This window comes from Coenobita brevimanus, chromosome 45 (assembly GCF_032717465.1).
Source record: "Coenobita brevimanus isolate Jiangsu-jjx chromosome 45, ASM3271746v2, whole genome shotgun sequence".
NCBI classification, from domain to species: Eukaryota; Metazoa; Arthropoda; class Malacostraca; order Decapoda; family Coenobitidae; genus Coenobita; species Coenobita brevimanus.
Genome location: NC_136998.1, coordinates 24,664,772 through 24,687,271, shown reverse-complemented (window position 1 = coordinate 24,687,271; position 22,500 = coordinate 24,664,772). Strand labels below are relative to the sequence as shown.

The 22,500-nt window shown below is 40.6% G+C and overlaps 1 protein-coding gene across 1 annotated transcript; it reads right to left on the bottom strand.

Moving 5' to 3' along the window:
• Positions 1-16,535: 16,535 nt before the first annotated feature.
• On the bottom strand, positions 16,536-22,010 carry LOC145398398 (uncharacterized). The gene is made up of 5 exons (XM_080271272.1): positions 21,991-22,010; positions 20,543-20,692; positions 19,458-19,649; positions 17,387-17,496; positions 16,536-16,725 (listed from the first exon to the last, which is right to left on the bottom strand). The coding sequence occupies exons 2-5, from the start codon at positions 20,658-20,660 to the stop codon at positions 16,669-16,671; spliced, it is 477 nt and encodes a 158-aa protein (XP_080127398.1). The 5' UTR covers positions 20,661-20,692; positions 21,991-22,010; the 3' UTR covers positions 16,536-16,668.
• Between the last annotated feature and the right edge of the window lie 490 nt (positions 22,011-22,500).

The following is a 22,500-nucleotide window of genomic DNA, read 5'->3' as shown; positions in this document are numbered from 1 at the left end:
TTATTTCCATTTAAGATATTATTGACCAAAATCATAAGCCATGTTGCATCTTTTCATGTTTGCCTTTGCATCGCAAGACATAATCATCAGACAGTTCTACAGATGCCTCACCAGGTGTTGTGACCTCACTAAAACCTGTGATATCTTTGTTCACATCACTGACATCCCTGATAAGAACCAACTTGGCTTCACAAGCAGGAATGAGGACGTTTCCAGTCCCATGATTTAGTTTCCAAAGGCTGCTAGATTGAGAAACATAGACATTCTTCGCACCCCTTGCTCCAGACTAGGTTTGATCCCGTTATGGCCAATTTCGCCATTGCTGTTAGGACCTGTGGCCCATGATTTGATGGAACTAGTTGTATTTGTTTAGGTGTGAGCTGGTTGCTCACGGGGCCAAGTCAGCCGCTTACTGCGAGGTAAGATTTTTCTTGTGATCCCTAACAAGGAACCTGTTTAGTATGGCTGCACCAAACTAGTATAGCTCCGCTGATGACTGAGATGCACAAGCTTCCTCGCCACGGCAAGCTTGTGTTCCTTTAAAGAACTACCTCTAATGATTACATAAAAAATCTGAATAGGATAATTTTTTAGTATTATTTACTCTGCTCTAGATTTTTTTTCTTTCTTTAGATTTCTGTAATAAAAGGTTTATTACCATTATTTAAAACTCTGTATAAAACTACAAGGTCTTTGTAATACTGAGGTCACAAAAACTGCACAAGATGCACATACGAATTTATTCACGAAAATACATAGCTTATATTGAAACTACATACTAGTCCAGAAATACGCAATAATACCTTTGATATGCATGAGTAAGTGTGGGAAGGGAGGGTAAGGAGCGAGGAAGAGGATGGCGAAAGTAGAGAGAGACGGTGGAAAGGAGAGGGAGAGGTGACAAGAATAAATGGGAGAATAAAGAGGGATTCTGGAATGAAGGTGGAGATGGTAGATGGGTGATGGGGGAGATGAGGGGATATGAAAAGAGAATGACGGGAAGGAAGGGGGGTAGATAGAGGATTAATTTGAAAGCTGAAGAATAATGGAATGAATTTGTGGAGGGGAGAGTTTGGATATAAAGGGAGAGGAGATGTGAGAGTTAGAACTGAGGCGAGACATAAAGACGGAAGAGTAGAAGATGGACAAAAGTAAAAGGGAGCTTGGAAGGTAGAGAAGGTAGACAAGAAGAGGAGAGTAACATGAGAGGGGTAATGTTGTGCATTTTACTAGTGTGTGTTGTAAACCCATTCATTATGATGACGTGCTTATTATATCAATCTTGCACCACCAGACAACTACATAGTCATCAAAAGTAAAGGTTGTAAGTGAGGCACAAATGGATGTGTGGAGTGCTGTACACTGCTGTATGGTGTGATATGGTGATTGTGATACGGTGTGGTGATATGGTGTTCCTGTCTACACACACACACACACACACACACACACACACACACACACACACACACACACACACACACACACACACACACACACACACCCAAGAGGCACTGGTTCTGGTTTAGTTAGGTTTAGTCGGTTCAGTGGGTTCCATGTGTTCAAAAGGATCCAGTCTTCATACAGTTGATGGTGTCCATCTGTGGGCGAGAGAGAAAGTGAGATGAAAGATTTTTTGTGTGTGGGTGGGTGGGTGGATGTGTGTGATTGAGAGAGTGAGGAGAAAAGAGAAAGTGAGATGAAAGATTTTTTGTGTGTGGGTGGGTGGATGGATGTGTGTGATTGAGTGAGTGAGGAGAAAAGAGAAAGTGAGAACCAAGAAAACAGGAGGAGGACGAGGAGAACATGAGAGGCATGAGACTTCGGAATGAGTAGGAGAGAGGGAAAGGAGAGGAAGAAGGAAGGACGAAAGGAAAGGGGAGAGAAATGAGAGGAAGGGAGAACGGAAAGGAAGGGTGACAGAAAATGAGAGAAGAGAAAGAGAGGGAGGGAGTGGGAAAAATGGGGAGAAGACGAAGGGAGGTAAGAAGGTATAAGAGGGGTTAAGGAGGTAGAGACAGGTAAGTACCAGGCAGGTGTTATGACGCCAATGTGCTTACGTAGTGAGCACCTGAACACGTCCTGTCCCCCTCCCCCCCTCTCTCTGTCTTTCTCACTCTCTCTCTCTCTCTCTCTCTCTCTCTCTCTCTCTCTCTTTCACACACACACACACACACACACACACACACACACACACACACACACACACACACACATTGCAGTAGAGATCAACACATCTGAAGGTAAAGTAATTGTAGCCAATTTGTACATGCCACCCAGATCAAACACATGGGAAAGAGATGAATATGAGGACCTGGCAGAGAGTACAATTCAGAGTTTAAGATCATTACTACATAAAATGGAAGAGAAATCGGAAAGAATTATACTAACTGGGGATTGTAATACAAATATAAATTGGAATACTCTAGATATAATTAGCCAAGAAAGCTGTTGGGACCAAAAGCTCCTGGATCTCGTGCAAGAGTTTTTCCTAACGCAACATGTGAGGGAAACCACCAGAAAAAGAGGACTTGATGTACCTTCAGTGCTAGATCTAATATTTACTAGGCAAGAAAATGATATTGACAGTTTAATATATCACCCTCCACTCGGCAAAAGCGATCATGCAGTACTAAATTATAACTTCAGGATAGCATATGACATAGTAAACAGCAATGACAGTTACAAAAAGAGCCTAAACTATAAAAAGGGAAATTATCAAGACCTAAAGAAGTATTTCTTAGAAGTTGATTGGGAAAATGAGCTTAGAGGACAAGATTTAAATGCTGTATATAAAAAATTCTGTGAATTTTATGAAATAGGAGTCCAGAAGTACATCCCACAGCACAAAGAAGCAGATAAGAAAATACAGAAATGGTTCAACACAGAATGTAAAAAATCAAAAGAAAGAAGAGAATTGTTGTGGAATAGATATAGAAGACACAATAGTGAAAGGGCGTATAATAATTACAAACAGGCAAGAAACGATTATACAAGAATAAGGAGGGAAGCCCAAAAACAGTGTGAGGAGGATATAATAAATAAAAGTAGTGATCAACCAAAGCTGTTTTACAGCTATATCAGAAGCAAAACCAAAGTAAAAGATGTAATACAATCAATTACGGACGAGGGAATCACTTATACACAAGAGAAAGATATTTGTGAAGCACTAAATAAGGATTTCCAATTAGTTTTTACAGAAGAAAAAAATTTTGAGAGGGACTATGTGGAACATGCATGTCCACATATACTACCAGATATACAAATAGCAGAAAAAGTAATACAGGAGGAGTTAAGTAGATTAGACAGAGGAAAAGCAAGTGGTCCTGATGAAATTTCATGTTGGGTACTACGAGAATGTGCAAAGGAGTTAAGTAAACCATTATTTTTAATTTTCAAGAAATCCTTGAGTAAAGGTAAACTACCTGATATTTGGAAAAAAGCAAATATTGTCCCCTTATTAAAGAAAGGAAATAGACAAAATCCACTCAACTACCGACCAGTATCACTGACCAGTGTTGTAAGCAAGGTATTAGAAAAGCTTATAAGAAAAGCTTGGGTAAATCATTTAGAAGAACACAGTATGATAACAGAAAGACAGTTTGGTTTCAGAAAAGGAAAATCACGTGTCACTAATCTGTTGAGCTACTATGACAGAGTAACAAACACAATACAGGAAAGGGAAGGATGGGTGGACAGTATCTATTTAGATTTCAAGAAAGCTTTTGACACAGTACCACACCAAAGACTTTTATGGAAACTGTACCATCAAGGAGGAATTCGAGGCAAACTGTTTTGTTGGATGCAAGACTTTCACATAAAAAGAGAAATGAGAACAGGACTAAGAGGAAACTACTCATCATGGAAAGAAGTGACTAGTGGAGTACCACAGGGTTCAGTGCTGGCATCAATCATGTTTTTAGTGTACATAAATGATATAAACAGTAACACTGGAAATGAGAGCTATCTGAATATGTTTGCAGATGATGTAAAAATACAAAGGAGAATTACTAACACAGACTCTTGTAAAGAGCTACAAGAAGAATTAAATCAACTTCATGAATGGAGTAGTACATGGCAAATGGAATTCAATGTGGACAAGTGTCATGTAATCAAGTTTGGTAAAAGTGGAAAAAGACCTGATTGGGATTATAAGTTAGGAAATAAAACCCTATACACATCAGAAAGAGAGAAAGACCTAGGTGTGATTATCAATAACAGACTATCTCCGGCTGACCACATCAGCGAGAAGGTACGGAACATGTATACACTGCTTGCAAATATGAGAATAGCATTCACATACATAAACGAAGACATGCTAAGAAGGATAATAACATCATTCATTAGACCAACCCTGGAATATGCATCAGTAGTCTGGAGTCCTCATCTCAAAAAGCACATAGACAAGATTGAAGAAGTTCAAAGGGCCTCTACAAGATGGATACCAAGCTAAGGGACCTAAGCTACGAAGAAAGACTAAATAAACTGAATCTACCAACACTACAGGAGAGAAGGAAAAGAGATGACATGATAATGCTATATATCAGGGAAGGAGAAAATAGACATAAATGATTACTTAACATATGGAGAAGCATCAGCAAGAGGACACTGCAAAAAACTGCATAAGAAGAGAGGTGATAAAGACGTAAGGAAATTCAGTTTCCCAAACAGAGCAATTGATCAATGGAATGCACTACCGAATGAAATAGTGTGTGCCAAAACAATTCACAAATTTAAGGATATGTACGATAAATATGGTTTAAGACACGGGACAGTACGAGCTTGACTCATTCCTGTAAAGATACAATTAGGTAAGAATTAGGTAAGGTAAGGTAAGAAGACACTCACACACACACACACACACACACACACACACACACACACACACACACACACACACACACACACACACACAGCTATAATACCGGGTCATTACTTAGTCTTGTGAATAGCCTCTGTAGTTAGGATAAATTAATTTTGTAAATTCAGTACAAATTTTTTCTGAAGAAGTTGATGATTTAATAACTGGTAATGCGGTATTAGTGCAGTAGTAAGGAAGTCCATACTAAAGTGTTTGTTGTTAAAAAAAACTTTAACATTAATTATAGTAATAATAATAATAATAATAATAATGATAATAATAATAATAATAATAAAAATAATCGTAGTAGAAGTATTAGTAGTAATTATAATGATACTATTACTACTACTACTGCTACTATTTCTATTACTACTACTACGTAGAGATAGCAGTAATGTTACTACCATTGCCATTGCTACTGCTACTACTACTACTACTGTTACTACTACTACCGTCACCACCACTACTACTACTATTACTTCTACTAATATTACTACTAATAATGATAAGTTTTAAAAAATTAATCTACAACAACAACAACAACAACAACAACTACTACTACTACTACTAATGTACAGCTCACTACACGAAAACCATTAACATATTAACTACCTTTGCCCAATGACAGAAAAATAAGTTTAATCAAACAGGGAAGCGTAAATAAAGTTTGTTAAAAAGCTGAAAATAAAAGTGGTTGTTGCTATGAAAACCACGAATTCCGACCACAAAATTAAAATAGATGTTGCAAAAGAGGACTGTATGAGGGTGTATCAGTGCTGACGTTAACATACGGGTGTGATGCTGTGGTATAGAATATGTACGAGAAGCCATAAGTAGTGGAAATGTTACTACTGAATATGGCAGCAGGGTATTTGGGTGGACGGTCTGGTTACATAGAGAATAGACATGAATTGGCTGATGAAAGGGGTATTTATGAGTGAAATTTGGAGTTAGATGGAGAATTGCAAATCCAAGATGACTGTATACAAAAAATCCATAAATGTAAAATCTGCATAGAAGCGTTGATGGAACAAAAGAAATCACCTCTTCAGTCCAGTGACCATTTTTGTATTGTTATTGCGACGACCAGACGATTTCATTAAACTCAGTAGATATTTATTAGTGAAGGAATTGATGAAGGAGATATATTAAAACTCCTTCATTATAGTAATAATAATAATAATAATAATAATAATAATATATATATATATATATATATATATATATATATATATATATATATATATATATATATATATCTAGATAGATAGATAGATAGATAGAGAGATAGAGAGATACAAATATATATATATATATATATATATATATATATATATATATACAGATAGATAGATCGATAGATAGATACAAATATGTATACAAATATGTATGTATGTATATATATATATATATATATATATATATATATATATATATATATATATATATATATATATATATATATATATATATATATATATATATATTCGAAGTCAAGTAGTTAGCGATGGAAAAAGCTGGTAATGAATTATATATAAAAATTAAAAATGGTCTGACTTGTCAGTGGTTGAATCCGTATATAACCTTGGCAGTCGATGAACAGGTTCTGCTCTACAGAAGTTGTGAGGGCAACTTTACACCATCCCAAACAATAAACACATTTGAGATTTTATAGTTAGGGTAAAAACATGATTTTATTCAACACACACACACACACAGACACACATGCTTAGGAATAGTAAATGAGAGATCATAATATTCTGAGATTTTTTCCCTTGTTGTTATAGGGGTATCTCCAAACGATTTTATATATATTAGGAGAGACATGAATTAGATCTTGCACTGAGTAACTTCTTTACTGTCAGATTTCCCAGCTAAATTAGACAAATAAAGACTGTTAGGAGGAAAAAAATGTAATAAAATACCTCGCCTTACCTTAGCCGTCATTCAGTTCTGTTACCATAATATTATTGCCATTTATTCTACTCCTGTGAGTGTGATAGGAGTGTGAGTTCTCAGTATTTAATAAGTAATAGGTTCAGTTAATCAGAAGAGTACAATTACACAGGGGACTGTTGGTTTCATTACACAGATGACAGATGGCTTCACTTGACTGTTGCATATCGTTATTTTTAGCCGAATATTTCTGAATGAATTGTTTACTTCTTATGTGGCAAAAAGTTTTTTCTTCATGCCGTACTGATTAAATTTCTGGCCATGTATAACTATGAGGAGTTCCTGGATAATATGTTCATAGGTTTATTGTTTAAAAATGTAAAGAGGGAAGGATGTAAAGATGTTTTTTTGATACTTGATTAATAGGAGAGAAACTCCGTGAAGGAACAGAACCCTAAGGAACACCACACCTGAGTGCTTTAGAATATTTGTGACACTCGACTATTATTGTCCTCGATGTTATTATTATTATTATGACGATGATGATGATGAAGATTATTATTTGCATTATTATTTGCTATTGATATTCATTTAGTGGATAATTACGGCGCTCCTATGTGATTCAGCCGGTGAAGGTTTATATACATGGGGTGGTTTGGATTTTTGCTCACGTAATGCCACTCAGGAATGAGTGAGGCTAGTCACTCTCATTTTAAATGTCATTAGCATTTTGCCTAGCGCTTGGTTCCTACGCTTGTCATGGGGCAAAATAGGACTGAATGATGAATTAATGAAATTACTACTACTACTACTACTACTCTTATTATTGTTATTATTATTATTATTATTATTATTGCATATAGTTAGAGTCTGGCGCTAAATAGCAACTCCACCAACTTCTGACCTTCATTCCGTCCTCCTCCCCCTCCTCCCACACACCACAATTCTCTCTTATCACTTAGTTTTTCATCTAAACCTCACTCTGTCTCAGACATACCCTTTTTACTAATAATTCCCGACACATTAGCACATCTGACACTGCCAATTACTCCTGTAATTGGCTGAATGGTAAGATACGGCCTGTGAATTCAGGAACGTATTTCTTAAGGTAATGAAGTTAATAAGCATCTGCTGGCGTGGCGTGAATCATTTGCCTGCGGTAGGTGTGTGGAAGGAAGAACACATGTTTAAGTATATGGAGCAGAAGCCTGCAAGCTGGTGTTAGCTGCGGCCACACTTGTTGGAAACATGTGATCGACAAGACGAAGCGACGCACCGGGTTAGAGCCGCTGCAGTATCTGAGTCTTAACGTTGGACGGATCCCTGAGCCTCGTTTCCTCTTGTCGATCACATGTTTGTAGCAAGTGTGGCCACCCACTTAGACACGCTTGGATACACGTTAGACACCATTAAAGCATTCGTGCGCTCGCCTGCGCGCATGCACACGCGCGGGCACACACACACACACACACACACACACACACACACACTATACATACTGTATTTACATGCATATATATATTTATATATATATATATATATTTATATATATATATATATATACATACATACCAGCAACCTTAGTCAGTCCACTCTCACGGGGTTTTTATGTTTATACAATATTAAAGAATAATATTCAATAATACTTGAGAACAGGGACAAAGAATTGACTTGTGAAAATCAAGCAATGATTACTTTATGCTGCTTACTTCGCCGATTCTCTAAGGACGAGAATTTATAAACTTTTTCAACAGTACACAGCAGAAACTAATTACTCACACGTGCTGTTTATTAGTACTGTTGGCCTCTGGAGAAAGTGACTCCGCCCCTGACAATCAATAACTAATGCTATTAATGATAAACATGTTCTTGCTGGTGAAATTACCTCCTAGTTGCACAACGGATTTTAAGCTTAATACAAAAGGACTGGCCTAAGTACCAGTTGTGAATAATGCAAAGCGTTTATGCAAACTAGGAGCTATAACTAGAATAAGCTAAATGTGGAGTAATAAAACACGGATTTACATTACATTAAGCTCAAGAAAAAAAAAAATTTAAATTTATTAATTACAATGAAATAAATTTACGTTACATGTTTCAAATGATTTCAAAATAAGAACACACTCACTCGCTCACTCAAAAGCTAAACTCTTAAACCTAGGAAAACGAAAAGAAATACTGGTCAGAGAGTGGACTAAGCGGATGACTGGGCATCGTTGCTGAGGAAGGACGCTGCACAAGCTGAGTCTCTCGCCAAATCATGCTAGGTGAGAATTCAGGAACTGGACAACGGCGGCAGCGGGAACTGGGCGTCGGCTGAGGAAGGACGCTGCCACACACGCTGCTAACCTGTTTACATGGTGTTCAAAACTTGACTGAGTTCAAGTCGTGAGAGAGAGAGACGAGTGTCGAGCTGCACTCGCTAGAGGCTAGAATGAGCGAAACACGCCCATAACAAATCACTCAGCGGAGGTGCTAATGTCACGCACAAAGACGATCACTTATGAAACAGTGAAAAATGGTTCTGAGAACACTCACGATCGGGTGAATACATGGCGGTTGACTGAGTGATACATACTGGGATTCCACTAGAATTTGCGGTTTCCCACCAAAGTTTAATGTCACGAGTTTATTTAAATAGAAAATCGCGTCGTCTCATGACATTATGCCCCATCAAAATAAAATATTTTTTCTCAGGAAAAAAAATTTCAATATACATACATATAAATCCTACTCAGTCACACAAGATTCACACTGTGGTGTGTGTGTGCTATCCTGGTACAGGAGAAAGTCACAGTCGCCAGTGAGCGAAAAAACCTCGTATTTACGTTAATAGAAGCAAGCTTGAGGGAGAAACTCTGTGACGACGGTGAAAAATCCTGTACTCAGGTGAAACTGAGCGAAAAATTCGCTACATTTACATTAACAACTAATTGTTATGTAGCGTGATGTATGTAATACATGGTGTAGATGTGACAGTTGTGGTGTAACTGTACCTACGTGTAAAATGATATAATACAAATCAATAGTAAATGTTGACGACGAGGCAGAAGAGAAGGGGTGGCAGCATGCGACAGGGATGACCAGCTGATCTGCACGACAATACTGCACCCACCAGCTGCACTGCGAAAGGAATCAAGGTGGAGCATCAAAAGTGTCATTTCTCTCTCTCTGCTGGCAATCATTACTTATGTCATTACTAACCAGGAAACGTAGTCTTAGGATTTACAAATCTCTCAGGACCCTTGTAGTTTGCTGGTTAAGCTAACTTATTAACCAGGAAACGTGTCATTTCTTGAATTGCTCAAATCTCTTAGAACGGGCAGCTTACTGGTTAACCTAACATTATTAACCGGAAAATGTGTCAGTTCTTGCTTTGCTCAAATCTCTTAGAACGGGCAATTTACTGGTTAACCTAACTCTACACTTACGATTAATGACAGGAAGCTGAGAATCCCTACGCAATCTCAGGCAGGTCACATTTTAACACCCACCGTGGGTGTGAACACTCATGTGGATAGTGTGCATTCTCAGGGAATTCTCAGAGAGGCCCACAGCTCGAGACGTTCCACAAGATAATTCATACACAGCCTCAGCCTGTCTCTGCAGGGTTCTCAAACTTCCCCCTTAACATATGGTACATATGTATGTACAGGCCCTGGACATACTGTGTCCTGTGGGGCCAATGGGTGAGACGTCAGGTCTGCACCCACATCACCACTGCCCTATCTCTCAACTGCTTCAGAGATTATAGGTGTGGGTTCAAACAGCACAGGAAGGATATGTCCCTGATTAGTGGTACGTGGACACACATTGCAGGAATGCACAAAACTATCTACTGTATGTCTCGTCCCATCCCTGGCCAGAAAAAGTCAGCTAGGATACAGCCCTGGGTCTTCCTTTTGCCCATGTGACCTCCTGAGGCTGAACAATGACCCAATTCAAACACTGCCCAGCGATAGTTCGCAGAAACAATGAACTGCAGTCGAACCTCGCCCTGGGGTGTTTGTGACTCACGGAATAGCCGTCCTCACTTGCGAAGGAACCTGGCTTGACCTCCCCATGAATACTTAATCACTTTACCCTCCAGCTTCTTATGCACTGAGGCAAGTGTCGGGTCAGACTGTTGTTCTTGGACAACATCTTGACTACGAATCAAATCTTGCGGCGTTGCGATGGTCAACGGAGTGACTCGATTCGGAACCTTGGCCATGGCTCGTGTTACTGCAACAGCCGAAGTCTGAGTAGCAACATCTACAGAGCAACTGTTTTTGACGCCCTGTATGTTGCCGATAATGAGGTCAGACAAGGGTTCTGGCATGACAACAGCAGCTGTCAAGCCAGTGTAGATAGGAGATGCCACCTGGATATGTGCCTCAGGGAATAATCTCACTGATCCATTAATAAGTCTAACTTGGATCTGCTTACCCGTGTACTCTTCGGGCCGAACTAAACTTTGCATGACAGAGCAACCTGAAGAACCATTATCTCTCAGGACATTTACAGAAACACCTCCCATAAACCCTGGCTGAACAAGAAAGGCAGTGTTACTGGTGGAAGGGTCTTAGGAGGTAGCAGCCAATCATTGGTGAGACTGCGGAACAAACGATGCAGCCAATGTGGCGCCCTGAGAACTTGATGCCTGAGGGGTCGTGCTCACCATCTGAGGAGCTGGAGCATTGACCACCTGTGGAGGAGGGTTCACTGTCGCTGGGGAACTGGTGAACTGTGAAGTATCTGTACTGGTGGGGTTGGCACCACTGTACGCTTGTTGTGGCATAAGGGCTGCATTTGCATCCTGCCTCTGATACACTAAAGTTGATTGTCCTGACTGAGGGTTACGTGGTTTGTCCTTGCCCTGCTGCTGCTTGAAATACCGGTACTGCTGCTGGTTAGGGTTCTGCTTGTCTTACCGCTTCCACTCAGGTTTCTGAATGTTTTGCCCCTGGTCCTTCTTCTGCGGTTTTGGACCTTGGCCATTATTCTGAGAACGGCCTTGTTGCTGGCGTTCAGTCTGAGATGGTTTCCCAGATTTATCAGGTTTCCTGTTCCAGGTATGCTGCTTGCGAGTTTGATACCCGTATGCAGTGAAGAATGCGTCAGCCTTCTCCACCATTTGGCTGGCATCCTTTACCTGGCAGATCTTAAGCTGAGCCACAAGATCAGTGGGCCACAACTTTTCTAGCTGCGTGTGCAGCATAAGGTCGATTATCCCCTCACGCGTGGAAGGAGTTTCATCTTTCTCCATCCACTCACCTAAGTAAGCAGTAAGCCGATCAAGAAACTGAACGGCAGACTCTTTTTCCTGTAAATGCGCCCTCATGAACTGACTCTTGGCGTCGTCAACTGTGAGACCATACGCTTTGATGAGTACGGCCTTCATCATCTCATATGTGAGATTGTCTCCACGAATTCTGTGGAGAAAATCGAGGGCAGGGCCCTCAAACAGGCTAAGAAACTGAAGCCGCTTAGCTGCATCATCCAGCTGGTAAAGTTGAGCCATGTCTTCAAAACGAGCTATGTATGGCTCGATTCACTCGCCTTCCTTGTATGGGGGAAGCTTGATGTGTGGGGTCGCCATAATATGTGCAGGGATAACGCTCGTGGAGCTTGGGCCAGCTGCACAAGATGTGTCTGAAGCCAAGGAATCTCGCTTGAGCTTCAACATTTCAAATTCATATTTTTCGCTTGCTTCTCGCTCGGCACGTTCATGTTCTCGTTGTTCACGCTCGTATTCAAGTTCTCTCTCACGTTGTTCTAACTCGTGTTGATATTCTCTCTCACGTTGTTCTAACTTGAGTTTGCGTTGTTTTTGCTTGTGTTTGCGCTGTTCTCACTCGTGTTCGCGCTGTTCTCGCTCGTGTTCGTGCTGTTCTCGCTCGTATTCGTGCTGTTCTCTCTCGTGTTCACGCTGGATTCTACACTCTTCACGAGTATCACTCTTGCGTTCCTGCTCGTGACTAAGCCGAGAGAGGACATAATCCTTTACTTCTGTGGGGTCTGTAAACCCCATATCTTTGGCTTCCTGTACATAGACGCTGGTAGACATGATGCTAAGTCAAACTAAGTGAACTAGAGACTCAGTACTGACTGCACTTTGCAGAGAAAGATGCCAATAATCGAGAATAAAGAATATAGGCACAGGTTAATGGTGACCAATTTTATCTAATTAAACTGGTAAAGAAAGAAAATTAAACAAACAACTGACTGTGAAAACTATTACGTAAATTAATAGAACTGAATCAATAATCACCAGTAAGATAGTGCCTATAGACTTTAATGATAAATACCTAAGTATGAGTGAGTGAGTATTGTCTCGTGAATAATTTTAAAGCTAGGAGTTAATATTCTGGAATAAGGTCGCCAAATGTCACGGGGTTTTTATATTTATACAATATTAAAAAATAATATTCAATAATACTTGAGAACAGGGACAAAGAATTGACTTGTGAAAATCAAGCAATGATTACTTTATGACGGCTTACTTCGACGATTCTCTAAGGATGAGAATTTATAAACTTTCTCAACAGTACACAGCAGAAACTAATTACTCACTCGTGCTATTTATTAGTACTGTTGGCCTCTGGAGAAAGTGACTCTACCCCTGACAATCAATAACTAATGCTATTAATGATAAACAGGTTCTTGCTGGTGCAATTAATTCCTGGTTGCACAACGGATATTAAGCTTAATACGAAAGGACTGGCCTAAGTACCAGTTGTGAATAATGCAAAGCGTTTATGCAAACTAGGAGCTATAACTAAAATAAGCTAAATGTGGAGTAATAAAACACGAAATTACATTACATTAAGCTCAAGAAAAAGAACTGTTAATTTTATTTATTACAATGAAATAAATGTACGTTACATGTTTCAAATTATTTCAAATTAAGAACACACTCACTCGCTCACTCAAAAGCTAAACTCTTAAACCTAGGAAAACGAAAAGAAATACTGGTCAGAGAGTGGACTAAGCGGATGACTGGGCATCGTTGCTGAGGAAGGACGCTGCACACACTGAGTGTTTCGCCAAATCACGCTAGGTGGGAATTCAGGAACTAGACAACGGCGGCAGCGGGAACTGGGCGTTGGCTGAGGAAGGACGCTGCCACACACGCTGCTAACCTGTTTACATGGTGCTCAAAACTTGACTGAGTTCAAGTCGTGAGAGAGAGAGACGAGTGTCGAGCTGCACTTGCTAACGGCTAGAATGAGCGAAAAACGCCCATAACAAATCACTCAGCGGAGGTGCTAATGTCGCGCACAAAGACGATCACTTATGAAACAGTGAAAAATGGTTCTGAGAACACTCCCGATCGGGTGAATACGTGGCGGTTGGCTGAGTGATACATACTGGGATTCCACTAGAATTTGCGGTTTCCCACCAAAGTTTAATGTCACGAGTTTATTTAAATAGAAAATCGCGCCGTCTCGTGACATCCACTGCAACTCGAAGATCTGTCTCATCTTTTTCCATGCCGTCCTACAGTATTGGCCATTACCCTGTTCCATAGAATACCTGCAAATTTCCGAATGTCAGCAAATTTCGGCATTTCATTTCTTCATTTTGCTCCTTATCTAGATCTTCCTCTCACTCATCTCACGCCTGCCTCTCCGTTGCCATTGCAATCCGTCTGTTGTCTGCTCTGCCTGGGACAGGACCTGTTTATATTACCTACTTTATTCCTGGTATCCAGGAAACTCTCTTTCCATGTTTAAAAGTTTTCTTAGTTACTTTAAAACTTTACTATGGTCAACTATCGCGTAGCTTCGAAACAGTCCAGTGTGTTTACTTGGCTGGTCTGCATCTACGGCAGAATAAATTCATATTTTTTCTTAATTTTTGTTTCAAGTATCTTGTAAAAAGTCTTCACCTGCAAATTCATCTTTATCTATAATAAGATCATTGGTGCGATCGTCTTCACCTCCTGCATTATCCATATTCATTCCTCATAAAAGTCTGTTTGCTTCGATTGTATTATATATATATATATATATATATATATATATATATATATATATATATATATATATATATATATATATATATATATATATATACACCCACACTCACCCACACACACACACTACTTATTCACCAGAACTTCAGTATGTACACTTACCATTCAGTTAAAATCTTCCACAGGAGTATCATTTAATATTTAAAAATACACAGCTCAGTTCGTCATTGTCTCTTAATATCCTTGGGTTTCCTATCTCTCTGAATCTTGAAAAGATCACAGAACCACCGGTGCAAAATCTCCTTCCAAGGGTTTAAGTGTACTAAACCGACTCAGAGTTTTCGTTACACTAGACAGCTGTTGACTTTGTATAGGGGTCATATTCGCATGGTTGGGGTTGGAGTCGTTTCCCACATACAGTTTTTGAAACAGTGTGGAGTCAAAGGCTTATCGTCTATTAACATCCCCACTCTCAATGCCTTCCTTCAACCTCTCTCTCTTGTCTACGGTGTTGTATCTTTGTCTCTGCACCATCGCTATTGTAGTGATTTTCTGAAACGTCTACTTGCACCCCTCGTCCATTTTGGCAGGCGCGTAGCACATTTCTGGAAGCACAGTCTCACCCTTTGTCTGTCCAGCTGTCTAATGCAAGAGTTAACCGATACTGTCAGTCATTCATGTATGCAGCAGGTCTGCTCGGGATCTGCTTTCTCCAGCCTGTATTTTCTTTTGTGACCCCAGTCATCGTCTCAGAATAAGTGGATCTTAAATCTGCATTGTTGTGTTTTATTCCATGTAAAGAAGAAACTTTTGGGTTTTTAGTCTTTGGTTGTTTCATCCTTGCATGAAAAAATACGTTTTTCGATTCCGTGTATCTTCTACTTTCGTCTGATCCATTTTAAAGAAGGGTTCTTTTTTTCTTGTTCCACGGGACATCTAGCAGTATTTTCCACGTCTCTCCGAACACTTTTACGTTTACTGTACAACGACTTCGTTCGCCTCACTGTGGTAAACCCGCAGCAGCCGACACTGATGATATATGTGGCCGGGTAGTGTCGTCATTGGCAGTTGCTGCGGACTCACCACACTGGTTTTCAAAGTTCATGGAAAGAAAAACAGGAAACTATCGGACTTTTCATGCCGACTGCTCATCCCAAGGTTTCGTTTCCAAAGGCGCCTAGATTGTAAATATTCCTATAATTCTTGACACCTCTTGCTCCGGATCAGCGCTGACTACGCCAAAGTTATCCGCTCCATCGCTGGTGAAGATTAAGGACCATGGTTTGACGGAACTCGTCTTTGTGGTTTAGAAAGAGGCTGGTGCTGGTGAGGGACCCCTTCACGTGGTGGCATCGATATAGCCGGGCAACTTCGCTAACCGGTTATACGAACGTCTCTCAACTCCTTCCCTCTCCTATGAAAAGAACCTGGTAGACTGCAAGATGGTAAACTACTGGAAAAAGATATGAGTTGGTGCCTCGTATGTCCAGTTCGGGCACTTAGTGTCAGGGGAACACTTTTCATCTGATCCCTAGTAAAGAAACTTCCCAATGTGGTTGCACCTGATTAGTATAGTTCCTTTGATGACTGGAATGGACAGGCTTCAGCACCAAGACAAAGCAGTGTTCCCTTGAAGAACTACCATTAAGGGTCATGTTGAAAAGGGAATTATATATATTTATACATTAGCGTTCCTTATAGTTCTAGTGGAAATGAATTTACATGATACTTTTTATCACTTTAATTACCATTATTGAGAACCGGGTAAAAAAAAAAAATTATATATGTATCAGGCAGGTAATAAAAACAATGTAAGATGCTGCTTTGGATTTATTCACGTACACACTCGTGCGCGCACACACACACACAAAACACACACGCAAACACACAGAATGGAGATTGGTCCTGGTTCCGGTTCACGCTGGTTCAGGTCGGTTCAGCGGGTTCCATGTGTTCAGAGAGGAGGAAATACAGATATTGCTTTAATCAAGCATGCGATGAAGTCGGTGAGCTGTGGGGGAGAGAGAGAGAGTTATTGGGGTTATGGACCTTTTTTTTATGTTAGAGAGAGAGAAGTTATACTTCTTTTTGGATCTTTTTTTTCTAGGTTAGGGAGTTTAAGTTATTGGGGTTACGGATATTTTTGTCAGATGAGAGAGAGAGAGAGAGAGAGAGAGAGAGAGAGAGAGAGAGAGAGAGAGGTTCCAGGGGTTATGGATCTTTTTTTGATGTTAGAGAGAGAGAAGTTATTCTTGCTTTTGGATCTTTTTTTTTTTTTTTAGGTTAGGGAGGTATAAGTTATTGGGGTTATGGATATATTTTTCAGGTGAGAGAGAGAGAGAGAGAGAGAGAGAGAGAGAGAGAGAGAGAGAGGGAAAGAGAGAGAGAAGTTACAGGCATTATGCATTTTTTTTTTTTTTCCGGTGAGAGATGAGTTATAGAGGCTATGGATTTGTTTTTCAGTTTAGAACAACTACGATGTAACACAAAGTAAAATTTCAACAAAAGAGTAATAATGATCCTGAACGCAAGCTTCGTATGCTAATACATATCATTATTATTATAAAGTAAAATCTATAATTTTTTTCTTTCTCTCTCTCTCTCTCTCTCTCTCTCTCTCTCTCTCTCTCTCTCTCCCCATCAATTTTTCTATATCTATCTGTCGTACTCACAAAGCCTAGTATCTCCAGCTTCGACACCAGACACTTGATGACTGCCGGGAGGGTTTCAAGGCCGAAGATTTCTACCAGGACATCCAAGTTCGCCTCAGGTGATGTGTCGACTGTGGTAGAGGAAGGGGAGAGGGTCGATTAGGTCAAGTGATTAGAGAAGCTGCCTGATGTTTGAAAGGACAAAGGCAATGCAGGACAGGGCAGGGTAATGAAGAGGAATGCAAGGCAGGATAATTAAGAGGAATGCAGGGAAGGACAGCATAATTTAGAAGAAGGCAGGGCAGGGCAAGGCAGGTGAGCCGTTTGGGGGAATGTTGGATCGGGGTGTGACTGAGAGAGAATAAATCTTTCTCACTCCAGTTATTTAGGAATCAGTGTAATATCTTCGTCATCGACATCGTTATTGTCTTATACTTATCTGAATTCTACATCCCACAAATAAAAACAAATTAGCCAGAAGATTAAAAAGATTTACCACACCACAAATAAAAACAAATTACCCAGAAGATTAAACAGATTCGCCACACTGAACTACTTGATGAATCCAGTTTACCAGAATAAACTGAAAATAAGTCTTCATATTAAAGGGAAGAAGTTTAGCAAATACAAAGAAAGCCGAGGTGGTGACATCTAACAAACAGATGGAATATAACGCTAAGTAAGCTTGATCGCGAACGAATAGAAGGACATGTAGTATTTTAGGAATTTAACAATGACAAAAGCACCAGATAGAACTTAGGGACCTGAAGTAAGTCGTAGGACAGGAGAAGAGGCATGGTAGAGCACTATGAAGCATGGGGAAGAAGAGGTCAGGGTAGGAAAGCAAAGTGACCCTGACGATCCTGTATTGATGCAAGCAGCGATCTTTGAATACTAGGGACCGAAAAAGGGTGGAAGTGCCGGTGATGATGTGCTCCATGTCTGTATGTGGAGTTAGATGACATGGCAGAGTGAAAGAGAACATTGAAAGAGCTTGAAAGACTAGGGACGTGTTAAAGTATACGTAGTGCAATGGAATGGGCAGATGAGGGTATATTATGATATAGCCAATAGAGAGAAGGTGTGGAGGGAGATTGATGACAGTATACAGATTAGATGTGACGTTAATGAGGGAAGTGACGAGATCTAGACGAAGGAGGAAGGGTAGTGCTGAAACAGATTTTTAACTAGAGGTGTGACCATCCAGGAGTGTGAGAAGCGTGCTTGGTATAAAGCAAATTGGAATGAAGCGGCTTAGGGGAGAACAACTCTACCAATAATCTGTGAGGGCAAGAAGTGAAGCAGCTGGGTAAACCGTGAACAAGAAGGGGATGAGTGTGAAGTAATTTTAAGATAGCTTTACGCAGACCGTTAAATAATGCAGCTGAGAAACAGAATGAGAGTGCCTGAGGCTGCTTTCTCCCGCTTTCCGGCACCACCAACCTGGAATGAGTAACATGTAGTGAGAATAGAATAAAGTCATAGTACCGCCACCAAAACAATATAAACCAGAGTAAAACAGAATCACACAGAATAAAGCAATGGTACTGGCGCCAGAGTAAAACAAAATTGCATAAGTCTACGATATGAGAGTCAGAGAAAAACAGAATCGCATAACATAAAGCTGGGGTATGAGAGCCAGAGTAAAATAGAATCACAATGCATTAGGTTAGGGTATTAGTGCCAGTGGAAAACAGAATCACACAACATAAAGCTAAGGTATGGGAGCCAGAGTAATCACATAACATGAAGAATGGGTATGAGAGCCACATTAAAACAATCACATAACATAAAGCTGCGGTATGAGAGACAGGGTAAAACAAAGTAAGAAAATCAGCGTAACACAGAGTGACTATATGAAAAGGAGCGTAAAACATGGTAACAATATGAAAATCAGCGTAAGACATAGTGACACTATGAGAATCAGCTTAAAACAGTGACAATATGAGAATCAGCTTAAAACAGTGATAATATGAGAATCAGCTTAAACTGAGTGACATTATCCAAATCAGCATAAGAGAGAGTGACACTGTGAAAATCAGTGTAAAACGTGTGACAGTATGAAAATCAGCATAAAACAGAGCGACTTTACCGGTAATTTTAGCGAGAAGGTCCAAGTTCACGTCCAGCCCCAACTCTGCGACGCACTTTGTCAAAATTTCCTTTATTGTTGTCAGCAGGTCTTGGGTGAGGCCTCCGCAGAGTATGTCAAGTTCCAGGACGCAGTCTAATATCTTGACCTCGCACTGGGGTAACAGAAGCGGCCCCTGACATACTACTTCGACTGTAGAGGGTTCGGAAAATGGGGTTATTAGAGGCGGGGAGATAACAGGGAGACAGGGAAGGCACCTGATGGGAGGAAGAAAGAGGGAGACAGGGGAGGAAACAGGAAGGACGGAGAGAAAGGGAGAGGAATTGGTAGACAGTTGGAGGTAGAGAATGCTCTTCTTCAAGTATTGCATTGGTTGTAGAGGGTTTAGGAGAGTGTTAGTAGAGGGGCAGGTGAAGGAGGAGGCAAAGGACGAACGGAAAAGACTGAGATAAACGGAAAAGAACGGAGAGGCAGAGAGAGGAAGAAAGGTTCTTCCTCATATGCTGCTTTGGCTGTGTGAATTTTTTAGACTTTAGAGTATAGGGATATATATCTGATGGAAGTTTTGGTAGATTCGACCCATCCATTACTAGTAAAATAATGCAAATAAAGTAACTCCTTTATAGTAAGCTTGTGACAGTAGGAGAAAGAACCTGAGTTAGAACGTCTCCGGAACTGTCTTTCACCAATCTCCATAAGTGGGTATTGAGTAAATGAATGAGTGAGATGGAGCATCCATGGAGTAGGAGTGAACCTGCATGGGGTGAAGCGAGTGCGAGTGTCTGTGGGAGTTAAGACTGAGGGAGTGAGAGTATATAGTAAAAACGTTATTTCAGCTGCGTTAGGTTTAGTGCCTGTGTGTGTGTGTGTGTGTGTGTGTGTGTGTGTGTGTGTGTGTGTGTGTGTGTGTGTGTGTGTGTGTGTGTGTGTGTGTGTGTGTGTGTGTGTGTGTGTGTGTGTGTGTGTTATAATACCTTCTGCTACCAGGGAGTATGCCAATGAATGTGAGACTGAATATGCATGTTAGAAGGAGAACCAGCGAATGAGAGTGACATTCAGACAGCAACCAAAACACAGCCACTGACCAAGCCCAGGAACAAGAATCTCAGTTACGACATTCGAGTCTCCGCAGGGCAGTAATTGTGCCAGACTTCCTCCTGCCAGAAGACCCATGACGAAGAGGCTGAGAATGGCCATCCGCATGGTGGTGGTTGTGGTGGTGGTGGTGGTTTTGCCTGTAGGGGAGAGGGAGAGAATGAGTGTGGGAGTGGGGTGGGTAGGTAGCTGAAGGGAGGAAGCGTGTAGAGCATGAAAATACTGAAAGCAGATACGGGGAGGGGGAGTGAAGGATGTGTGAGGAGTGAGATGGGAAGTGGTAAGTGGAGGACGTGTGGGCGATGAGTGGGGAATGTGTGTGTGTGTGTGTGTGTGTGTGTGTGTGTGTGTGTGTGTGTGTGTGTGTGTGTGTGTGTGTGTGTGTGTGTGTGTGTGTGTGTGTGTGTGTGAGTGAGGAAGGAACGTAAAGGGAGATAAAATGGGGGATGAATGAGGAATGTCTCTAAGAGTCAGGAAGGATGGGAGGATGGGGCATGAATGGGGAATGAGTGTGGAGGTGGTAAGGCAGGTAATGGGACGGAGAGTGAGGGATGAGTGGGCAGTCAATGTTAAAGTGGTAAGGCAGGGATGGGAATGAAGCTCGAGGGAAAAGTGGGGAGTAAGTGTGGGAACAGAGACGGAAATAGAGGGAAGCGTGAGAGAAGAGTGAAGATTTGGTAATGTTAAATGCTTATATTCTTTTTAACCTTAATTTATCCCAGATTTACATCTTTTTCCCGCTTATTTCATGTCACTCAGTGGTAGGATATGACAAAGCTTCGTCGTTACATTCTTCCTTTGACTATCTTCATATTCTAGCGTTAAGCTCTTATTGCAAATCAGCATTCACGATGGAGAGATGACAATTTCAGGCCAAGTTAGCGAAAAATAATGCCAAGAGAACCAAGTATCAAACTACTTCCGGTATATATTTTTAATTTCTTTGATGAAGCTATTTTCCTGTTAAAAGATAGTGAGAGAGAAAAAAAAAAGCAGTTTACAGAAGAAACGAAATCTACTTACCCGGTAGGTTTAGCCCATCAGGTGAATTTTTCTGTTTATTACCAGGAGGGAATATGGTAATAAAATGATTTCTATAGATCCTGAGTGAGATACTGGCAGTCTCATCGAGATTTTATGCCGCAAATGTACACAATAATAGTAACTTAGTTTGTTTTAGGATGTGAAAAGTGTCGTTTTTTTCTATGTTAATGAAGGATTTTAGCCAATTCGGTAGCAGTTTTCCCATAACTAAAGAAAATCCGATGGTTTTACTGTGTATTTAATAAAAAGGACTTAGTAGACGTGAAAGGATAACCAGTTTTAATAGAGATTTTTATATTCTTTCACCATGAGAAGTGCCCAGAGGTGAACAAATCTTAAGAGGTAGCACGTATAAAATGGGTCGTATCTGAATTAACTTTACGAATGAGGTTACCTGATTCTTCGCTGTGGAAGAGAAGGTGAGTGGAGTGAAGTGGAGAGGTGTGGATTCCGTCTTTTATGGGGACATGAGACCGAGGAGAATGTAAAGGGAGATGGAAGGGGGTATGTGCATAAGTAAGGATGAGGTAGGGGGTGGGAGTATGGGGGAGCGGTGGAGGGAAGAAGGAAGGAGAGATGAGGAAAGAGGGGACGGCGAAAGGAGGGAGCGAGTTAAGGGGGTGCGATGAGAAAGAGAGAGGAGGAGGGAGGGAAAGAGGGAGCAGAGCATGCAAGGACCTTAAGAGAGGAAGGAAGATAATTAGGGAGAGTGAGAAGAGGCGGGATGTAGGAAAGGAGGAAAGATGATGATAGAGAGGAGGGGAAGGTGGGTAGTGGAGAGAGAGAGAGAGAGAGAGAGAGAGAGAGAGAGAGAGAGAGAGAGAGAGAGAGAGAGAGAGAGAGAGAGAGGTACGTCTTTGCAAGGTGATCTGCAGTTACCAGTTAAAATTTACGTTGTTCCCTG

What these genes read in the sequence shown, in the direction of transcription:
- LOC145398398 (XM_080271272.1), bottom strand. Translation starts at nt 20,660, where the DNA reads ATGCGGATGGCCATTCTCAGCCTCTTCGTCATGGGTCTTCTGGCAGGA. An exon ending in GATTCTTGTTCCTGGGCTTG is followed by an intron (nt 19,650 to 20,542) that starts GTCAGTGGCTGT and finishes AACCCTCTACAG; the next exon opens with TCGAAGTAGTATGTCAGGGG. An exon ending in CCTTCTCGCTAAAATTACCG is followed by an intron (nt 17,497 to 19,457) that starts GTAAAGTCGCTC and finishes CCTCTACCACAG; the next exon opens with TCGACACATCACCTGAGGCG.